The following is a 23,454-nucleotide window of genomic DNA, read 5'->3' on the forward strand; positions in this document are numbered from 1 at the left end:
GGCATAAGAAGATCAGATTCAAACTCTTATGAGGCAGTTATTATGGGGCTATTCATGAGCATGCTGTTTCTTTTTGACCCTGATTTCTAAGCTAAGTAGTTTGAAGAGCTAATATTTATGGTTATTGTTTGTTCTAGAATTGTGTCAGTTTATTTTATCCCCACCCCACCTACGAACCATTTATCACTAGCTTCAGTTTATTGAGACGTAAAGAAGCCATATGGGTAATATTGCCGTGTCGTAGCCCCCCACCCCCACCCCCACCCCCAGCAGAGTGTCAAAAGAATCACAAAGAATTAAGCATAAAAGGGAAGAAATCTTAGCGGAAGAAATATCTTCTTTATCTACGTCCATTTCCTCTCACAAGGAAAAATGGCAGTGTCAGAGGTACATTACATATATCTCTTTCTCTCTCTTTTAGTGTTTAATCTTAGCACCTGCACAGCAGAGGTCTTTACAATTCATTGCATATGATCTCCCCTTCTCCCCCCCCTCTACACAGCACCTGATGCCAAAGAAGCCACCAACTCAAAGCTTCACAAAATTCTGAGATCCTTCTTCATGACATAATATAGAAGTAAGAGACATGCCCCACTGTTTTATACAGCTGCTAGAACACTTTAGCTTTCAACAAATGAAGTATTTTCCTCCTTTCCTTTGAATACTAATTACATTTTACAAATCTGTTTGTGTGTGTGTGTGTGTGTGTGTGTGTGTGTGTGTGTGTCTTTTCTTTTGTTTTACTTTGTTTTATTCTGTTGTATTCGTACAACAGAAGGGAAAGTCCATGGCAAAGGGTCCCGGGTTAGCAGAGTTTGGCTGTCATCTGGTCAGACTGTTTGAGGATCTCAGTGTTGTAGAGGTCCAAGGCATGATTCACCCTGATAATCTCACTGTTGGTCAGCTTCAGGCGGTGCTTCAGCATACAGGAAAACAAGTCCAGCTGGGGTTTTCCTGGGGCCACAGGAGGGGCCAGGCGGTTAATTCGGTCCCGAATGTCCAACATGAGAAGCATCACGGATGAGGAGGAATAGAACTGGCCACCCTGTGTATAGGATTGATTAACCTGTTGCACGGCACTTCGTAAGAGGTCAGCATTGAACCTCAGGCTATACCCGAACACCTGCACATCGGAGATCTTGATGTAGAATTGCCTTTTGGAGGGATCTGACAGGTCCACGGGGCCCTGGCCAGTCTCATTGCGTAGGGTGGGTAGCCGAGTCCGACTACGTAGGTAGATATGGACAGTCTCGAAAAAAGTTTTCCACCGATTGCCCAACAAGAGAGTCCAGTTGTAGCATTGGCTGTTTTGCAGACGGATCTTCTCCCAACGTGGGTAGCCAAATTCCCCAAAGGGCATGTTCCAGCCTTCTGAATGGCTCCCACTGAAGGGATTGACATAGACAAAGAACATAGGGTCCAGGCTGCTGTTTCGCATCTGGCAGATTCGCATGGACATGCCGATCACCATATGGATAAAGTCCATGCGGTTCTTGTTGCTCTTGAGAGTGAGGGACATGCGCTTGCGCCACCGAGGGTCAAAGAACGTATCCAGGCGAATCTCATTGCTGATGAAGGTAGTGTGGACATAGAGGCGTGAATCCATCTTCTGCAACAGGTACTTCAGTTCCAAGTCCTGGAAGTCCAGGTCGGTCTCAAAGCTGATGAACTGCTCACTCCGCTCAGAGTCCACGTTTTGTGGTTCACAGCGGCCTCTATACAGCTTGTAGCCCTTATTGCAGGAGCCACAGAGTGAGATGTTGGCCAGGCTGCACATGGCACAGCTGTTGTTCCCACCTATGATGCATGGGATAGGGCGCTGACACAGTGTGGTGCTACCATGGCACACACAACTCCTCTGGCTTTCCAGGAAGGTTCCCCAGAACCCATTCTCATTGCAGTAGAGAAGTGACTGGACCCTTGCAAGCCACTGCTGAATTGTCCTGTGAAAATGAAGAAAAATGGAAAACGTTAGCTACCATCAATAGGATTGTGAGGTACACCATACATGTAACCTCCCAAAGAATGAAAAGAGGAGATTGGAATTATGGCTTAGTAAAAATCCTTGCCATGTATGTATGAAGATCTAAGTTTTAATCCTCAGTATACATGTAAAAAAAAAAGGAGGCATGGTGGCCCACACTTTTAATCTCAGGTTTGGAAGGCAGATGCAGGAAGATCCCTGAGACTCACTAGCCAACCAGCCTAGCCCAGTTGGAAAGCCTTAAGGATAAGCAGGTTAAATATAAGAGAGAATGTAGATTAAATATCTATTAATAAATACATTGTCATGTCTTGAAGCTGTTATATCACTTTGTACTTTACATATCTAACAGTTTTTTGTGAGCACATATAAAAAAGAGGCATTGGACTAATAGGACATTCATTCATCTCTATCTATTCTATTACACAATAGGTACTGAGAAATTTGACTTAGGGAATAAAGTTTCTAAGCACAAATACACTTTCTGGATGAGAACAAATCATGAAAAGTCTCACACAGGCAAGATTTGTGGAATTCTATGTTTTCTTTCTTTTCATTTGTATTTTTTTATGTCAATATCAGGGGATTCCACACCTTCCATTGATGAAGTTATGGCATGCCCAACCCTGTCAACAAAAATAAGCTTCATCGCACCATATTCTAGAATTCATGTAGCACTTCTTTTTTTAAAAAAATATGAATTTATTTTATGTATATGAGTATACTGTTTTGTTGTCTTCAGACACACCAGAAGAGGGCATCGAATTGCATTACAGATGGTCATTGGCTGGGAACTGAACTCATGACCATTGGAAGAGTACTCAGTGCTCTTATCCACTGAGCCGTCTCTCCAGCCCTCATGTAGTACTTCTATATAGATCATATATCTATATGATTCTCCCAGTGGCACACTTTTGTAATATGCAATAAAAATATGTTATTCTGTTGTCCAGCATTCTAAATTCTCAATCATGTGGCGTTTCTATTGCAAATTATATCTCAAAAACCCCTCTGCATTGCCCATCCATGATGTAAATGTTACCAGTGTCTATACCCAGATTCCAGGCACTAAAATATTTTAATGAAGACAGATCCATGAACCATAAGAAGCAGCAGAAGAATAGATAAAAATATGTAAAGCTGTCAGCCCAGAGGCCTTTCATTTTTCCATGTTTCTTTGGAAGTCACCTCTTGGCTGTCCTCCATGCTACAAATAGTCCTGCATAGCTGTCTAGCAGTCTTTACCATGCACAGGCATTTTTATGCCCAGCTTTTCACTTGAGCTTACCAACAACACCCAGACAATGACATGAGATTCAGGCTTCTCAAGCAAATGGATAAAATCCTGGCTTTTCTGTTCAGTGGGCAATTTCCTTAGCCTTCCCACTAACTCCTCCTACCACACAGGATTGTTGTGAGGATTAGCCAAATTTTTGTGTGAAATATCCTTTCAAATTTGGTAGGAATTAAGGGCTTAGTAAAACTCAGCTCTTATTCTCCCTGCAAAAGGATTATCAAGTTTATATCATAAGAGTGAATACAGAAGCTCCAAGGCCAACTGATGAACCATATGATCATTAAGAAGTGAAGTCTTCTGACATATCAACCTTTCTTTGGGCTTTATCTATCAGTCAGAATTTTTAAAACAGACTTAAATAAAATGTATTAGGACTACATGAAAGGTCTGTGATGACACAGATGATGATGATGATGACGACGATGGAGCTCATAATTCATATTCTTGCAGCACTGTGAGAATGAGAAAAGAAGCTCATTTGCACCACACATCCTGTGGTTAGATGTGTTAGCCAACTGTCTGTTCTAGCAATTCTTTTGACTTACAATCACACAATCATAAACCCTCAAAGTCATTGGGAAGATAGGACAGTCTAAACAGAAGAATATGGATATCGTTAATTCAAGCAGAACTGAAGTCAGGGCTAAAAAACAACAACAAAAACCAAACCCATCCTAGAACAGGGAATGAGTCATTTCATCTCTTAAATCCTTGGTATTCTTTGCTAAAATGGGGATAATAAAGTCTGTCTCAAGAGGCTGGCAGAGGGATGCTGTGATATATTTAAACTGCTGAGAAAAGCCTAAGATACAGCAATTATAAAAAAAAAATGTAACAGTACACAGTGCTCATATCTCAGAGAATAAGCTCTTCCTTTGAAGGTCCTCAGACACTCTCTAGAATGCTCTGAAGTCTAAAAGAAGCCATTTTGTTGTAGCTATTTGAAAATGGATACTGTTGAAATGGCTGCCTAGCTGACTTGGGATTTAAATGAGTTACTTATCAACTGAGAAAAATGGTGTCATAATTAGCTTCTTGAAACTCTCTACCTGTTTAATCCACAGAACCACCCCCCCATCTGGTAAAAGAAAAAAAAACCCTGAAAACACCCCAAGGCATTGTGCTTAAACTGTTTGTCTCATTCCTAGTCTCTCCTCTAGACTCTCAGGTTTAGCAGGCAGAGACTTTCTTCCTTCAGCACGTAGCACATAACCTAGCTAGCTTCATAAATGTTTGCTGAATGAATGAATGAAGAATATTAATATTTTCCTTCTTACATTTTATTAACAAAAAGAAAAAAATGAAAACGGAAAACAAACTTCTCTCTGTCCCCTCAGGATAGCAGTATTAGTTTTCCATACCATCCACCCACACAGCCGCAGGCCTCCCTGGTCTCTGCTTCGTGAGACCAATCCTATTACAGCCTGGAGAACAGCAGGCCCAGCTTTCAGGAAACGGAGCAAGAATCATAATGAGCTGTGTGGCTCCCACCTCCCAAATCAGAACATTGAATATTGGGGTATGAGTCATCTGATATTTTTTGTGAGCTGCAGGGGCCCTCCACGCGGCTGCGATTGCGTGGTTACATCTGACAAGAGCTCTATTTCAAAATGTCTCTTTCAAATGGCCCACACTTGCCCCTGTCACTCGCTCTCCAAGTGACAGCACAGTACCCCATTTAGAGTGCTTCTGTTCCCATCTGCAAGGCATTCTATAACCCCGTAGAGCGCCCCCTTTCTCGTGTCTTATCTTTGGGACCCTTTGTAGGGACCTCAGCCCCCACTCCTCCTGTCAATGCTTCATTGTGGCGGCACTCTCAGAATCCTCAGTGGGGGAAATAAAAAGATGAAAGTTCCTGGTGCTGCTGCTACAAGCAAGGGGGCTGCTGGGGAATTAGGATTCCAGCCTTGTCAGGCAGGAGGGACTGGGGACAGAGGCCCTCTGAGACACATTAGCAGGCTGCATGGCACCTGCGTCTCCTGAGCTTGGAATAATTGTGAGGTTGTGGGCTGTATCAAAGGGGGCATTAATGGTACAGCATGAGGAGGCAGAAGGGAAGTGATGTGAAGGAGGGGTGTAAGGAGTGCGAGGCCCAGGAAGGAGGAAACAGAGGGGAAAGGTGGGGTGACAGAGAGGAGAAAGAGACTTCATGTTGGAGATGATGGGCAGAAGGGTACATGGAAGCTACTAAGAAGGGTACATAGAAGATACTAGGCATAATGTGATATGTGATATGCCAGTGTGTAAGATAGAAACAGGTTCAAGGGAGGTTAAATTATTACCAGTTACAAGATCCAGATAACGTAGACAGTGAAGAAACCATGGGCTTGAGTACAGAGAGAGAGACAGAGAGAGAGAGAGAGAGAGAGAGAGAGAGAGAGAGAGAGAGAGAGAGAGACAGAGAGACAGAGAGACAGAGAGACAGAGACAGAGACAGAGAGAGACAGACAGAGAGACAGAGAGAGAGAGGAGGGAGGGGGCACACAGAGACACACAGAGACACAGAGAAAGAACGAGAACAGTGTTATCAGTGATTGCTAATTCCCAATGTCACAGACCATCCTGTTACTTTTCAATCCTTCATTTGAGAAGACTAAAACCTGAAAAATAAGCTCAGCCCATTTTGTGTGTGTGTGTGTGTGTGTGTGTGTGTGTGTGTGTATTTGCTGATTTTTTAAATATAAGCAACTTCCAACATCAGCTTTAGTCAAAATAATCTTCTATAACTTTTCCATCTCCGCCCAGTTTTCTGAGTAACAAAAAATGTCATTGAAGGTGGCATCCTAAACATATGGAGGGATTCTATGCCTTACCATTATTATGGACCCCTATGTGTAGCATGGATGGTGGTAAGGCACCTTCACATGCACTGTTCCCCTTTGTGTCACCTGTCACCACTGTGGTGTGACAGAAGAAGAGGACTTGAGAGATTAGCATACCTTTTAAATACCAACATTGTACATCTGCTGTGGGCATACTTTGTGAAATAAATCATAATATGATATTAAAACAATAAGGATAACAAACAGGAAGTAGCCATAAGAAGATAAACAAATGGAATGGATGGGGAGATAAAGAGCATTTGGTCATTTAAGAGTCTTTCACTACATCCCTTGCTTCCTCTGAACCTTTCAGGGTCTCTCTTTTCCATTTGGAGATAATCGGGCCTCTCTGATGAATGCACGTAGAAAGGATGGGCACGAGGGGTAGGAGGGGCTGTGATCTATAAATACCTTTTCCCAGGCTATCTAGTGACAACTGTCTCAACTTTAGGGACAGAGAAACAGCTTAATAGGTCAGTTCTGGATGGGAGGGTCTCACAATGCTCACACAGACCCACTGTTATGCAGTGAGTGTGAGGCAGTAAGAACCATGTTTTAAAATGCTTTTCTCTATCTCTGGGGATCCAGCTACACCATCTTCCATTTGCAGTCAAATCAGTATCTTTCTGTTGGATGAGATACTCAGTTCATTCTGAAGGGGGCTGGAATGAACGGAGGGAAGGAGAGAGCTGGATGGAGAGGAGGTAAGAGATAGGGAGGGGGAGAGAAAAGAGTAAAGAGGAGAGCAGGAAGATGCATGTTCACCTCTAAACTAGACAAAAAAATCTGGTACTTGATTGATTAGCACTCACAGTGGCTTCATATACAGTAGGTTGGACTGCAAAAGCAGAGAATTTTTAAGAAAAGCCAGAGAAATTGACAGTTCATCTTCATCACGTTTAAAACTGAATGACACTGCCCCTCCGTTGGTGAGATAGACAGTTAATATTCTATAGTACCTTCTAGGTCACGGCAGTTATCTCTTCATCCTCACGGTCACTCACATGAGGTAGGATTTGCTTCTGAATTCCACGTAACTGATAAGCGTGTTGAGCCAGAGAAGGACTGTCACTCATCCATGGTTACACAGCATAGGCATGGCCAGAGTTCAAGCTTTCTAAATATAATCTCGGCATACTCTCAACGATCACAGTATATATTGCTTGCCCTCCAAGCCCCATAGCGGATATAAACCACTCTCAGCACCCTGGAGACATCTCAGCTGCTTCCCTGTGCTCCCTGTCTTTGCCACAGCCAGGGTGTTCTGGCAACCTGACAGGTCTCCAAGAGACACAGCATGAGTCCCTTGTCATTTGGAGGACAGAGGCTTTGCCACCTAGGGCTTCCCATCCGTTGTTTAAAGGCTCACATCTCTCATTCTGAACCATCAGGCTGGGGAGCCCTGGCTGGGATTCCTAATTCAAGCAACCTCCCTGCTGATTTTAATTGGAGGTTTTGCCTAAGCTGGGAATGCGGTGCCTGGCCTGTGGCATTTTAGGGAAGATCATACAAATCTAGTGCCAAGAGAATGTGGCAGGACACAGGGGAAGAAATCTAGGCTAAAATACAAAACTATAATCTGTAAGGCCTATTTGTTTAATAACAGTGTGTTTTTAAAAGAACAGAAGAAATGAAAAAGGAAGAAAGTAGAATTTCAAATTACTCTTTCATTTATGCCCTGTGTGTTTTCCTAGGTGTTTCTTTGACATTGTAATTGGTATCTAGGTACTCTAGGTACATTCCCATGGTACCATGGAGTATATATTTTGCAGAAGACAGGCAAATACTGGGAGACAAGGACTTATTCCTCGGTGTCTGGTGCGCACTGTTCTTTATATACTTTGCACGTGTGTATGAATGTTTGTGCATGCGTATGTGCATGCATATATGTACTTGTGTGTGTGTGTGTGTGTGTGTGTGTGTGTGTGTGTGTGTACAGCCATACTTATGGATGTCCTGAAAGACTGGTGCTCTTCAAACCCACACATGTCTTTAGGGTCAGATGCCAGGAATACTGTTTCATGGCTGTGCCAGTCTCAATTATAACTAGCCATCAGGCCCACTCTGCTCATCAGTTTCCCTGGACAAATATTTACCTTTTAATCATTGCCCTATTTAAGTTCCTTCTATAGCCCTAACAGCCTGTTTGTCCTCAGTTCTTCACATGAGGTCAGAGCCTCATTGAATAGAACATAACAGTGGCAAAGTAATGACCAAAAGGAGAGTTTTACAGTCTCCTGCCATGCTGAGAACATTTTCTAGTTGGAACCGTGGAGTGAAGCTGGTAAATATGCTTGCAGGGGCAGTAGTGAGGGTGAAAGGAGGAAGAGGGCGAGCTAGCTGCAAAGGAAGAATCCTGGTCTTTCAAATTAGGTTGTCAGAATCTTAATTGGGGAGGATTATGAAACAATTTTTGCAATTACACTGTTCTGTGTCTGGAAGGAGGTGACAGGCAACATCAGCTTCATATTCAAACTCTGAGTTTTGCTTTGGGGAATAGAAGTCCTGAAGATAGATGATGGAAGGAGCAGGAGCAGCTCAGAGATGAAAGAAGGACTAAGAGCAGCAGGTGCTCCTATGCGGATGCTGTCAGAGTCTGTTATTTGTCCTGAGCAGCACAATGGAAGGCTCAGACCAACGTCCTATGGAAGTTAAAAGGGGCAAACCAGAGCCTAGTGGCTTGTTGTAACCTTGAAATGAGGTAGTAATCATGTAGTCAATGGTCTGGGTGAATAACAGGGTACAAATAAGTTAAGGAAGAACTGCACTTGCACTGTCTATTTGACCTTGGATATTTGTCCTTGAGCTTTTTGACAATCACTGGTCCTCCATTTCTTCCATTGGGTATAATCTTGCACCAAGTGGTTTAGTGTGTGTGTGTGTGTGTGTGTGTGTGTGTGTGTTTGGTGTGTGTGGGTGTACCTACAGGAGGGCCCATGAACATGGCAGCTGTAGACTAACCAATATTTTCTCATAAGCCCACCATCTTGTTTTCTGTGACAGGGTCTTCCACTGGGATCCAAAGTCCACTGATTAGTCTAGGCTTACGAGCCATTGAACTCTCAGTAGCCACCATTTCTTTGCTTTCTTAGCGATGGGATGACGAGCATGAATTAATAATTTGGACATTGTTTTTTTATGTGGGTGCTAGTGATGCACCCTCTTACCAGACAAGCACTTTAATAATTGAGTCACCCTTCCATCCCCTGAATCACAGTTTTCTTCTCTGCCAAATGAACATAATAACTACCTTGCACTTTGTATTATGAGCTAACCTAAATATACAGAGATTCTGAGAGTTTCTAGCTCAAGGACTTAAAACTTATTACCATTATTGCCATTCGTGAGGGAAATTGTCCCAGGTAAAAATATTCTTCTATGTTATTAAAACAGCCCAACTGATTGCAGTCTAATATTCTAGTTTCACTGTTTGCTCATTTTCCATAGTTCTAATGAACTCTGCCACTAGAATGCTCGCAGAAGAAACATCTAGACTAGATATGGGCATTGTACTCAAAGGACAAAATAATGGTATTGAATCTTAATGAATACATTATTTAACCTTGAACTAATCACTTGTCCTTTCTAAGCTTCTGTTGTCTCTGGTACAGAATGAAATAATAGCATACTCTTTGCAAGGTCATTCTGAGCATCAGATAAGAGAATGTATAGAAGCTCCAGACTTGTAGTAAGTGCACAAGATCTCTTATGAAAACAGTGACTGTTTTCCCCTCGAGTTCACATGTTAAATGGTTCCTTTGAAATCAGTAATTATAGATGGAAAACTACAAGGGAGGAAATATTCAACAAGTACTGGTGGGTCAGTTAACTACTGATATTAAACAATGAAACTTTGAGAGAAACTACTTCTACTCTTCCAAATTAAATCAAATGATGGGAGATCTGTGAAAAGTAAACAATAACAAGGACTAAACAATTCTACAAAAAGTGAAGGCAACTATCTTTAAGGAATTGGAGTAGAGATTTTTTTAGAGCATTTACAACAGACAAAAAATATTGGCTCATGAAAAATGCTAAGATTAAATAATACCCAACAAAAAATGGAATTAAGGACAACACAATAAATTAATGAACCTCCATCCAATAAAAGACTGTATTCACAACTCAAGCCTTGTTCAGATTATTTGTGTCCCCAAATTAATCAATAGAAAGCTCGATTTTCAAAGACATAGTGTTGGGAGGTGGGGACTTTTAGGTGATGGGTCCATGCAAATGCAGTTCTCATGCATGAAGTTAATGTCATGTCCTTAAACTTAGGAAGATCTGTGAGGCCTTCTATTATGAGAAGAGAGTTACAAGGACCAGAAAGTTTTCTTTAGACATTTCTTGGTTTTGGAATACCAGGCCTCTAGAACACAGAGATTTAACTGCTTATGAGAAACCCAGGCTATGAAAGCATGTCATAGAATATTGAATGGATTAATATACCACATAAAGTACTATAGCTCAGTAAGAACAAGCCACAAGCAAAAACGGAGGCTACGCAAATGACAGAAGCAGACAGTTCATTTTACAAAGTGGTTATTTAAAAAGCTAACAATCCTGTGAAACTCTACTTTTGTTCATCATTAAGATGATATTACCGAAAATTTCAGTAATATACAACTTCGGATGAGCAGCTCAGATAAAATTTAAATTGACCAAAAAAATTTAAGGGAAAGTACTAAATATTGCAAAGGCATATAGCAAATGCAACTTCGCTGTGCAGGACAGGAAAGAAGTAAGTTCCCACAAAGAGAGAAAAGCAAACAGTCTGCTTGAGAATTTATCAAAATGTACATATTAGCATATGTGTAGAAGCAATTCTATCCCTAGAAGTAAACAACAACAACAACAACAAATGTACCCTAAAATATATGCATTGAGATTGCTTCAATATTTATTGCAGTCCCAACCTGGAGGCCACGTAAAAGTCAATCAGTACCAAAATAGCACACAGCGTGGAATCTCCTGGGGGGATGAGCAAACCACAGTTATACAAAACAATAAATGGTCATTTCTAAGAAAAATAAAATGCTAGCAAAGCACCAATGAAGGGTTTGTGCTAATTTCAAAAAGCAGATTTGGACCAATGGAATGGCCCACAAGTTAAAGGTACATGCCACTAGGTTTAACATCTTGAATTCAAGCCCTGAAACTCATGTGTTAGAAGATGGTACTATAACTTCCTCTGGTGCATTTTAGCAATCATAAATGCACACTTCCAAATTATTGTATCAATTAATTAGTTGTACTAATTAGTAATTAATATTTTTATACAAAAACAGAGTAGTCCTATAGTTAACATGCCCATAAAAGACGTGATGGACATGGGGTATCTTAATGTAGATATGATTCAATGTAAATATAGATACATATAGATTAAATGGAGTTAGTGATAGACAATTATTTGTCTATATGAGTAGATATATGTATATATGTGTATACATATACACATAATTTTGTGTTTATATTATTACTTTTCAAATTAAAACATAATTAAACCATACTTCCTTTTTCCTTCCTTCCCTCTAATCCCTCACATACATCATATGTTCCTCCACTTTGCTCCCTTTGCAATCATGGCTTCTTTTCCTTTAATTGCTACACACACACACACACACACACACACACACACACACACACAAACACACACCATCATCCTCCGTCTATTTATTGCTACTTGTATGTACATGTATTCAATTCTTCCAACTTGATATATAATTTTTAAATTCCACTGTGTGTGTATGTGCATGTGTTTGTATATATGCATGCTTGTGTACATGCATATGTCATAACCATTATTGCTGGAGTGAGAGGTGGAAGAGAGTCATGTAATTGAAGTGTTTGGAACTGAACATAGGTCCTTGGGAAGAGCAGGAATTGTTCTTAATCTCTGAACCATCTCCCTATATTTTGATCTTATTTATATTTACATATGCAAGTTAGTTGTGAAAAATTTTCTTGTTATACACTTACATCATTTGACCTTTGTGTAAAGATACAATAATTTTATGAGACATTTGCCAAATAATTTATTCAAAATACCCAGAGCAACTGCGTTTAGTAGACAGCACCTGAATCAGGTTTATATCACTATGAAAACTTTCAGGTAATTTGTCTACTTAATACTTATCTTTGATCCTCATACTTTTTGTGTGTCCTATGCTGGGTAAAGAGAGAATTAAAATGTCATTTCAGCATTATGAAAACCTGAGGCTCAGAAGATGAGAAGAGATGGCCAATAGTCATGATTTACTTATCAAAAAACTGAGGTTATAACTCACCAATACGCAGACTTGAAGAATATTTCGGTGTGGGAAACAGCGTGGGAGGATATTTCTGAAGGAAGATTAAAAACAAAACAAAAGAAAGACCTATCCACTAAGATTGTGAGAACTCAGTTCTATTTCTGACTCAATCCCCCGAGCCTCTAGATTCTAATCCAAATGAAAAGCAACTTCCGAGCCTCAGGGAAAGAGAGACAGAGAAAAAAAAAGAAACCAAAGACAATATAAAGCAAGTAGAGATAGTTATTTTCTTGTCTTACGTCAGGGAAGTGAGTCAACTGCCCCATTTGCTACAAATGCAGAATGACAAACATTGATAAAAATGAAGAAATTCCTGCCAATCCTGGCCCTGATAAATCCTGCATAGTGCTGTGAATGAGCTTCAGGCACGCATCTATCAACCCCTTGTCCTAATTGTACTCCCTTGGGTTACCAGAGTGTTGGAACACATTGCCACTTTTTTTGCTCCATAAATAGATAAGAAATGCCCAAAATACTTCTAGCTCAAAGCTTCATTGCCACATAGTTGGGAAGAAATCCTTAGGCTCCAATGATTGACAGACAGCTGCCCCGGGCTGTGCTGAATTTATTTGTGGACTTGAACCTCTTATTGAATAAGACAGTTTAATACATACTCAGAATAAGTCATTGTCACCCAAATTACAACCTTCAACACACACACACAAAGACACACACATACACACACACACACACACACACACACACATACACACACTCACTTGCTTATACGTGAGATAATTAGTCAAGTTCTCTCAAATAATATTGTTGTTCATTTTTCATTTGTTTGGTTTTGTTTTGTGAGTGGAACTGCTGTTAAGAATATAGTGGTAGAATATCAAAACTGTGAATATAACTGATGCTTGGACAAGATTTGGACCATGAAATAGATGGAAAACTAAAGCTAGAAACATGAGGTGATTTTCCTGAGCTTATACAAATTGTAACTGGAAATCTACAACCCAAATCTTCCCCTTAAGACAGAATTTGCACAATGTCCAAAATAACACTGTTAATCTTCCTTTAAGCTTTCTCCAGAGGAACCGTCACTTTACCTAGATTACTGTGCATTCAAGAAAGGAAATAATCTTATTGTTAGGAGACTGCTGGACACTGGCCCTGAAGACACTAATTTTAAGAGACGGGAAATAACATTATGAGCCCCTCCTCCCACTAAGTTAGGATAAGAGTTTATAGACGTCAAGTACTTCATGCCTTTCTGACAAGAGTCCAGTGATTATTTTCCATGGTGTTCATTCAATTGTAGATGTCATCATAATTAAGAATCTTCAGCAACTTGCAAAATGTTCTGTCTCTCTTCTGGTACCCACACTGCATATACACCCACCGAATACGAAAATTAGAAGTCAGCTTATGGGAAATTATTCCCTATAATCATCCTCTAAGAACGCCAATGAAGGAAAGCAACAATAATTAAAGCAAACAACAAACCATATAGTTGGAATTTAGCTATGGTTTTAAATATTAAAATAAACTCACTAATTTTGATTAAATAAGTTCTAAAGGTCAATTTTATGTTACAAAATGTTTCATCACAGAGTCTATAAGGGATGTGCATCTTTCTCTTGTAACATGGGTTGTTCTAGGAAAACAAACTAATACAAGCCATACTCTCTATATGTATACTTCCTATAGAGACAGAATGCTGGTTATCTTCTTGAATGTTGATAGACTCCACTAGTTCATTTATTAATAGGGTAGAAAAGATACACCATGTTTATGCAACTAGAACTATAGCAGTCAGCAGCTGTCACTCCTGTCCATTGGAAAAATACCTCTTGATACTCAGAGACCCTCTGAACAATGTAGTCATGCTGATCAAGTATCACATGGAGAGGCCCCACATACAAATAGTTGGTCACTAGGGACTCCTTAGACACTCTATGCTAGGGCATCTGTCAGTTGTATACAACTGATTTACTACAGCTTACTACAGGGAGTACAAGTGCTTTGAAAACACAGGCTTGAATGTTTAACCACAGATCGTGAGTTTATACAGCAATTCTTGTTATAAGACTCTAAATATGGGTCAGCTTGTTATAAAAAATAAGTATTCGGAATGGTATAAATACTATGAACTTAAAAGAAAGGTCAGTATATTCTCAGGATCCAATCTCCTCCCACAGTCAATATGATAGGCAGTCACTTCTGCAGTCCTGCATACATACATATATATATATATATATATATATATATATATATATATATACATAAAATACTTTCCAGTCAGAATCACCTGAAACTGTATAAAACATGCTATTCTTTCCTTTGAAGAGAAACAGACTGTTCAATTACTGCACAGTAGCAAATATGAGCTTGAAGTACATCACAGAAAATAACAAGGGAGTTATAACCTGGGTCCTATAACTGCATACAATAGAAAGAAACTTAGATGTGCATTTTTCCCCATAAGTTTTAATAGAAAAGAGCATACTCTGGCCAATTCTTAAATTTTTATCCCTGAGGAATAAGCACTTCTAATCACAACCAGATTCAAACTCATGGACATTGTAAGATTTTGCATCTGTCATTTTGGCCTCTTTATTGTGTGGTAATTCATCATATAGCAATACAAGCTAATTCTCTTATACTCTAATCAAGACATTTCTCTATTCTATCTTCTTATATCCTTTAATACAATGAAGGGATTAAGTTAGGTCTTTCAGGTTTCCTTCCAGGAATAACACATGGATTTATAATTTGAGGTCATTTGGCACTTTGGATGTCATTAAATAGGTTAGATTTCAAGTAGCACAGAAATAAAGGCATCTACTCTCTTTTTCATCACTTCAGTGCTTCTTCAGATAAAGTCTATGGTGTCTCATCTTAGCAGACATTCACTAAAGATTTCTTGAATTAAGGATTAAATGGAGGAAAAAATGAAGATTCATTATAAACATTAATATAAATCATTTTGGGGCAAGTTCAGGGGACCAGACCCATTCAAGATAGCCATAGGAGTCATATGCTATAATCGTGAGTGAGTCATTAACTGAAGTTAACTATGTTTTATTTTTCCCTCTAAGAGGGTAGAAGTAACATTGCTTATTTTTCCACAAGTTATTGTAAAGAATAGATACAGCTGTCAATGTATGAAGCTCTTTACAATGCTGAAAATGACCTATATTGGAGGGTCTTGTCTTGGCAATAGTTCTTTCTTCAAGATTTGAAATGGCACCAAATTAATTCAGATAAATTTATTCCAAAATGGTACTAGAGATGGGTCCCTTCCTGATGTCACATCAGCAGCTGCAAGTTGGAAGTCATGCCACCTGTCAGTTGAGATGCTACCAGAAAAAATACAACGCATTAGCAACCACTTATGCAAAGGGTTTGAACTTTTCTGCCTCAGAAACACTATATGGAGAATGGGTTTCTCTGTTGACAAGAAAGAAAACCACATACTTTGACAGCTAGGACAATCAACATGCTGTAGGATACTCTTTCGTCTGGGTTTAGTGTCTTTGTCTAAGACTGTGTTTGGGAAACACTTAGATTTTTTTCACTTCTCTGTTTAGTTTTCCTTTTTAAATTACTAGTATATAAATTTACTGTGTCATAGAATAATGGACATTACCTCCTGCTTTTCTCCCTTTCCTTAAGTAAAGTAAGAATTCACTTTACTTAGCCATTTTTGTGTCTTCTATACCAAGTACATGTACTAAGGTGAAACTGTATGTGTAGTAATAAGTAGAGTCTTCCAACAAAAAATTTATGGGGCTTTAAAAATCAACTATATCTGTATCACAAGGACCTAGGATGCATCCAGATTACTCTCTTAGATACACCCTGGGTTGTTCTAGTCACATATGTTGAAGTGGTTTCAGATGACTATGTCTCTCTTTGTGGTCAAACAAGTGTTAACACTCATGTCAAGAAAGGAATGGAATATAAATCCTGTAAACCCACAAGGCAGCCTATTGTTTTTTTTTTTAAGGTTGTCATTCAAATGACTTCCAGAGAATGCTATTAAAATACAATTTCCCCTCTATTTTTCTCTCACAATTCCTTTCTACCACTAAAACAACAAAATTATAACTCAATGTAAAAATGTTTAATCCATGGATAAGTCCCTTCCAGAACAGATATCTAACAGTAACGCCAACTGGAAAAAGGACTAATATGTATTGACCTGTTTTTTAGATTTTTTTAGATTACACATATAATCTACATATCTTAGTCATCCTCACAGTGGTCCTGTGAAGAGATTTCTGCCATTATATCATTTTATAAGTAAGAATAGTTAGGGCCAAAGGACATATAACTCATAACTTAGTAAAATTGAACATAAATGGTTAAAAAGCCATGCACTGAATAAATTTCAATTTTTGTAAACCATTATCCAGATTTCTGATTTCCCATTTTTAGCAGATATAATTTACTTTTTCATAAGTAAATAAGTAAATGTTTTCTTAAGTAGGAAAATTCTTCCTACCATGGAAAGTTCAAATATTATCTCTCAACTTCCATTTCAAAGTTTCGTTCCATTAGTTCAGTAAATGTATTATCCTGTAGCAGGCATACTACCTAAGGCTGAGGATGTATTGGCTGAGAAAAAAAAACAAAATAGAAAAAATCCCACTAGAATCTGTGCCCTCGCAGAAGTTAGAGTCAAAGGGGGGAAGTCTGGAGTGGAGCAGCTATTTGCAAATATATAGAATGGCATGCAAAGTGCTGTAAAGGCACACAATGGAAAATTGTGAGTCAATACACTGGCCAACTATTCCTTAGAAACTACGGATTAAGGAACTGGCAAGATCACTTAATCTCTAAACTGTTTGGAGTTTGAATTCTCCCAGAATCAACTTAAAAATCCAGGTGTAGCAGTGAATGCCTACAATCTCAGATCTGGAAAGACAGGGATAGGAAAGCTTGCTGATCAACATGTCTAGTCAAATCACTGAGATCCAGGTTCAAGGGCAGGCCCTGTCCCAAGAAAATAAGGCAGAGAGTTATAGAAGACATCCTAGATTGGCTTCTTGCTATACCTGTGTCATTCATACTTGTGGCTACATGTGCTCCATAAAACATGAACACATACACAGAAATACAGCCACATGCACACACACACACACACACACACACACACACACACACACACACACACCACACTTAGTTTATTTTAGTTTTCTTAAAGGGTTTGATCTCTAGTAGTTCAACTGTATTCCAGACTGTGATCATGCTTCTAAGAGTTTATGGGTTGCTGCCGCTGCAGAGAGCCCCTGGGCAGCACCCCACGAGCGAACCTGAGCCTCGGGACCACAGGTAAGACCAACTTTTCTGCTGCAAGTAAGCTGCCTGGTGAGCTTGGGACACACGGAAGCAGAATTTCTCTAGGACCGGGCACGTTCTGTGTTTACCGGAAGTCCCACACCCATGGATCCCGGCCCGCAGCAGCTCTCTGCTCCCAGACCCAGTGAGAGAGAGACCCAACCGCCTGGTCAGGTGGGCACTCCTGAGGCTGCAGAGCGGAAGAGACCACCAACACTGCTCACCCCTGCCCACATCCCTGGCCCAAGAGGAAACTGTATAAGGCCTCTGGGCTCCCGTGGGGGAGCGGCAGGACCCCTGCCAGAGACACCGCCAGAACCTGAAGGAAACAGACCGGATAAACAGTTCTCTGCACCCAAATCCCGTGGGAGGGAGAGCTAAACCTTCAGAGAGGCAGACAAGCCTGGGAAACCAGAAGAGACTGCTCCCTGCACACACATCTCGGACGCCAGAGGAAAAAGCCAAAGACCATCTGGAACCCTGGTGCACTGAAGCTCCCGGAAGGGGCGGCACAGGTCTTCCTGGTTGCTGCCGCTGCAGAGAGCCCCTGGGCAGCACCCCACGAGCAAACCTGAGCCTCGGGACCACAGGTAAGACCAAATTTTCTGCTGCAAGAAAGCTGCCTGGTGAACTCAAGACACAGGCCCACAGGAACAGCTGAAGACCTGTAGAGAGGAAAAACTACACGCCCGAAAGCAGAACACTCTGTCCCCATAACTGACTGAAAGAGAGGAAAACAGGTCTACAGCACTCCTGACACACAGGCTTATAGGACAGTCTAGCCACTGTCAGAAATAGCAGAACAAAGTAACACTAGAGATAATCTGATGGCGAGAGGCAAGCGCAGGAACCCAAGCAACAGAAACCAAGACTACATGCCATCATCGGAGCCCAATTCTCCCACCAAAACAAACATGGAATATCCAAACACACCAGAAAAGCAAGATCTAGTTTCAAAATCATATTTGATCATGATGCTGGAGGACTTCAAGAAAGACATGAACACACTTAGGGAAGCACAGGAAAACATTAATAAACAAGTAAAAGCCTACAGAGAGGAATCGCAAAAATCCCTGAAAGAATTCCAGGAAAACACAATCAAACAGTTGAAGGAATTAAAAATGGAAATAGAAGCAATCAAGAAAGAACACATGGAAACAACCCTGGATATAGAAAACCAAAAGAAGAGACAAGGAGCTGTAGATACAAGCTTCACCAACAGAATACAAGAGATGGAAGAGAGAATCTCAGGAGCAGAAGATTCCATAGAAATCATTGACTCAACTGTCAAAGATAATGTAAAGCAGAAAAAGCTACTGGTCCAAAACATACAGGAAATCCAGGACTCAATGAGAAGATCAAACCTAAGGATAATAGGTATAGAAGAGAGTGAAGACTCCCAGCTCAAAGGACCAGTAAATATCTTCAACAAAATCGTAGAAGAAAACTTCCCTAACCTAAAAAAAGAGATACCCATAGACATACAAGAAGCCTACAGAACTCCAAATAGATTGGACCAGAAAAGAAACACCTCCCGTCACATAATTGTCAAAACACCAAACGCACAAAATAAAGAAAGAATATTAAAAGCAGTAAGGGAAAAAGGTCAAGTAACATATAAAGGGAGACCTATCAGAATCACACCAGACTTCTCGCCAGAAACTATGAACGCCAGAAGATCCTGGACTGATGTCATACAGACCCTAAGAGAACACAAATGCCAGCCCAGGTTACTGTATCCAGCAAAACTCTCAATTAACATTGATGGAGAAACCAAGATATTCCATGACAAAACCAAATTTACACAATATCTTTCTACAAATCCAGCACTACAAAGGATAATAAATGGTAAAGCCCAACATAAGGAGGCAAGCTATACCCTAGAAGAAGCAAGAAACTAATCGTCTTGGCAACAAAACAAAGAGAATGAAAGCCCACAAACATAACCTCACATCCAAATATGAATATAACGGGAAGCAATAATCACTATTCCTTAATATCTCTCAATATCAATGGCCTCAACTCCCCAATAAAAAGACATAGATTAACAAACTGGATACGCAACGAGGACCCTGCATTCTGCTGCCTACAGGAAACACACCTCAGAGACAAAGACAGACACTACCTCAGAGTGAAAGGCTGGAAAACAACTTTCCAAGCAAATGGTCAGAAGAAGCAAGCTGGAGTAGCCATTCTAATATCAAATAAAATCAATTTCCAACTAAAAGTCATCAAAAAAGATAAGGAAGGACACTTCATATTCATCAAAGGAAAAATCAACCAAGATGAACTCTCAATCCTAAATATCAATGCCCCAAATACAAGGGCACCTACATACGTAAAAGAAACCTTACTAAAGCTCAAAACACACATTGCACCTCACACAATAATAGTGGGAGATTTCAACACCCCACTCTCATCAATGGACAGATCATGGAAACAGAAATTAAACAGTGATGTAGACAGACTAAGAGAAGTCATGAGCCAAATGGACTTAACGGATATTTATAGAACATTCTATCCTAAAGCAAAAGGATATACCTTCTTCTCAGCTCCTCATGGTACTTTCTCCAAAATTGACCATATAATTGGTCAAAAAACGGGCCTCAACAGGTACAGAAAGATAGAAATAATCCCATGCGTGCTATCAGACCACCACGGCCTAAAACTGGTCTTCAATAACAATAAGGGAAGAATGCCCACATATACGTGGAAATTGAACAATGCTCTACTCAATGATAACCTGGTCAAGGAAGAAATAAAGAAAGAAATTAAAAACTTTTTAGAATTTAATGAAAATGAAGATACAACATACTCAAACTTATGGGACACAATGAAAGCTGTGCTAAGAGGAAAACTCATAGCGCTGAGTGCCTGCAGAAAGAAACAGGAAGAGCATATGTCAGCAGCTTGACAGCACACCTAAAAGCTCTAGAACAAAAAGAAGCAAATACACCCAGGAGGAGTAGAAGGCAGGAAATAATCAAACTCAGAGCTGAAATCAACCAAGTAGAAACAAAAAGGACCATAGAAAGAATCAACAGAACCAAAAGTTGGTTCTTTGAGAAAATCAACAAGATAGATAAACCCTTAGCCAGACTAACGAGAGGACACAGAGAGTGTGTCCAAATTAACAAAATCAGAAATGAAAAGGGAGACATAACTACAGATTCGGAGGAAATTCAAAAAATCATCAGATCTTACTATAAAAACCAATATTCAACAAAATTTGAAAATCTTCAGGAAATGGACAATTTCCTAGACAGATACCAGGTATCGAAGTTAAATCAGGAACAGATAAACCAGTTAAACAACCCCATAACTCCTAAGGAAATAGAAGCAGTCATTAAAGGTCTCCCAACCAAAAAGAGCCCAGATCCAGACGGGTTTAGTGCAGAATTCTATCAAACCTTCATAGAAGACCTCATACCAATATTATCCAAACTATTCCACAAAATTGAAACAGATGGAGCCCTACCGAATTCCTTCTACGAAGCCACAATTACTCTTATACCTAAACCACACAAAGACACAACAAAGAAAGAGAACTTCAGACCAATTTCCCTTATGAATATCGATGCAAAAATACTCAATAAAATTCTGGCAAACCGAATTCAAGAGCACATCAAAACAATCATCCACCATGATCAAGTAGGCTTCATCCCAGGCATGCAGGGATGGTTTAATATACGGAAAACCATCAACGTGATCCATTATATAAACAAACTGAAAGAACAGAACCACATGATTATTTCATTAGATGCTGAGAAAGCATTTGACAAAATTCAACACCCCTTCATGATAAAAGTCCTGGAAAGAATAGGAATTCAAGGCCCATACCTAAACATAGTAAAAGCCATATACAGCAAACCAGTTGCTAACATTAAACTAAATGGAGAGAAACTTGAAGCAATCCCACTAAAATCAGGGACTAGACAAGGCTGCCCACTCTCTCCCTACTTATTCAATATAGTTCTTGAAGTTCTAGCCAGAGCAATCAGACAACAAAAGGAGATCAAAGGGATACAGATCAGAAAAGAAGAGGTCAAAATATCACTATTTGCAGATGACATGATAGTATATTTAAGTGATCCCAAAAATTCCACCAGAGAACTACTAAAGCTGATAAACAACTTCAGCAAAGTGGCTGGGTATAAAATTAACTCAAATAAATCAGTCGCCTTCCTCTATACAAAAGAGAAACAAGCCGAGAAAGAAATTAGGGAAACGACACCCTTCATAATAGACCCAAATAATATAAAGTACCTCGGTGTGACTTTAACCAAGCAAGTAATAGATCTGTACAATAAGAACTTCAAGACACTGAGGAAAGAAATTGAAGAAGACCTCAGAAGATGGAAAGATCTCCCATGCTCATGGATTGGCAGGATTAATATAGTAAAAATGGCCATTTTACCAAAAGCAATCTACAGATTCAATGCAATCCCCATCAAAATACCAATCCAATTCTTCAAAGAGTTAGACAGAACAATTTGCAAATTCATCTGGAATAACAAAAAACCCAGGATAGCTAAAGCTATCCTCAACAATAAAAGGACTTCAGGGGGAATCACTATCCCTGAACTCAAGCAGTATTACAGAGCAATAGTGATAAAAACTGCATGGTATTGGTACAGAGACAGACAGATAGACCAATGGAATAGAATTGAAGACCCAGAAATGAACCCACACACCTATGGTCACTTGATTTTTGACAAAGGAGCCAAAACCATCCAATGGAAAAAAGATAGCATTTTCAGCAAATGGTGCTGGTTCAACTGGAGGGCAACATGTAGAAGAATGCAGATCGATCCATGCTTATCACCCTGTACAAAGCTTAAGTCCAAGTGGATCAAGGACCTCCACATCAAACCAGACACACTCAAACTACTAGAAGAAAAACTAGGGAAGCATCTGGAACACATGGGCACTGGAAAAAATTTCCTGAACAAAACACCAATGGCTTATGCTCTAAGATCAAGAATCGACAAATGGGCTCTCATAAAACTGCAAAGCTTCTGTAAGGCAAAGGACACTGTGGTTAGGACAAAACGGCAACCAACAGATTGGGAAAAGATCTTTACCAATCCTACAACAGAAAGAGGCCTTATATCCAAAATATACAAAGAACTCAAGAAGTTAGACCGCAGGGAAACAAATAACCCTATTAAAAAATGGGGTTCAGAGCTAAACAAAGAATTCACAGCTGAGGAATGCCGAACGGCCTAGAAACACCTAAAGAAATGTTCAACATCTTTAGTCATAAGGGAAATGCAAATCAAAACAACCCTGAGATTTCACCTCACACCAGTGCGATTGGCTAAGATCAAAACTCAGGTGACAGCAGATGCTGGCGAGGATGTGGAGAAAGAGGAACACTCCTCCATTGTTGGTGGGATTGCAGACTGGTAAAACCATTCTGGAAATCAGTCTGGAGGTTCCTCAGAAAATTGGACATTGAACTGCCTGAGGATCCAGCTATACCTCTCTTGGGCATATACCCAAAAGATGCCTCAACATATAAAAGAGACACGTGCTCCACTATGTTCATCGCAGCCTTATTTATAATAGCCAGAAAATGGAAAGAACCCAGATGCCCTTCAACAGAGGAATGGATACAGAAAATGTGGTACATCTACACAATGGAATATTACTCAGCTATCAAAAACAATGAGTTTATGAAATTCGTAGGCAAATGGTTGGAACTGGAAAATATCATGCTGAGTGAGCTAACCCAATCACAGAAAGACA

The 23,454-nt window shown here is 39.8% G+C and overlaps 1 protein-coding gene across 1 annotated transcript in view; it reads right to left on the minus strand.

The window, feature by feature from the left end:
* Nucleotides 1-319: 319 nt before the first annotated feature.
* Nucleotides 320-23,454, minus strand: part of Brinp1 (BMP/retinoic acid inducible neural specific 1) — a 200,444-nt gene continuing 177,309 nt past the window's right edge. Inside the window, 1 exon segment of the mRNA NM_080482.3 lies at nucleotides 320-1,943. Within this exon segment, the coding sequence (NP_536730.2) occupies nucleotides 806-1,943 (1,138 nt within the window). The 3' untranslated portion in view covers nucleotides 320-805.

Source organism: Rattus norvegicus, chromosome 5, assembly GCF_021556685.1.
Source record: "Rattus norvegicus strain SHRSP/BbbUtx chromosome 5, alternate assembly SHRSP_T2T, whole genome shotgun sequence".
Taxonomy (NCBI): Eukaryota; Metazoa; Chordata; class Mammalia; order Rodentia; family Muridae; genus Rattus; species Rattus norvegicus.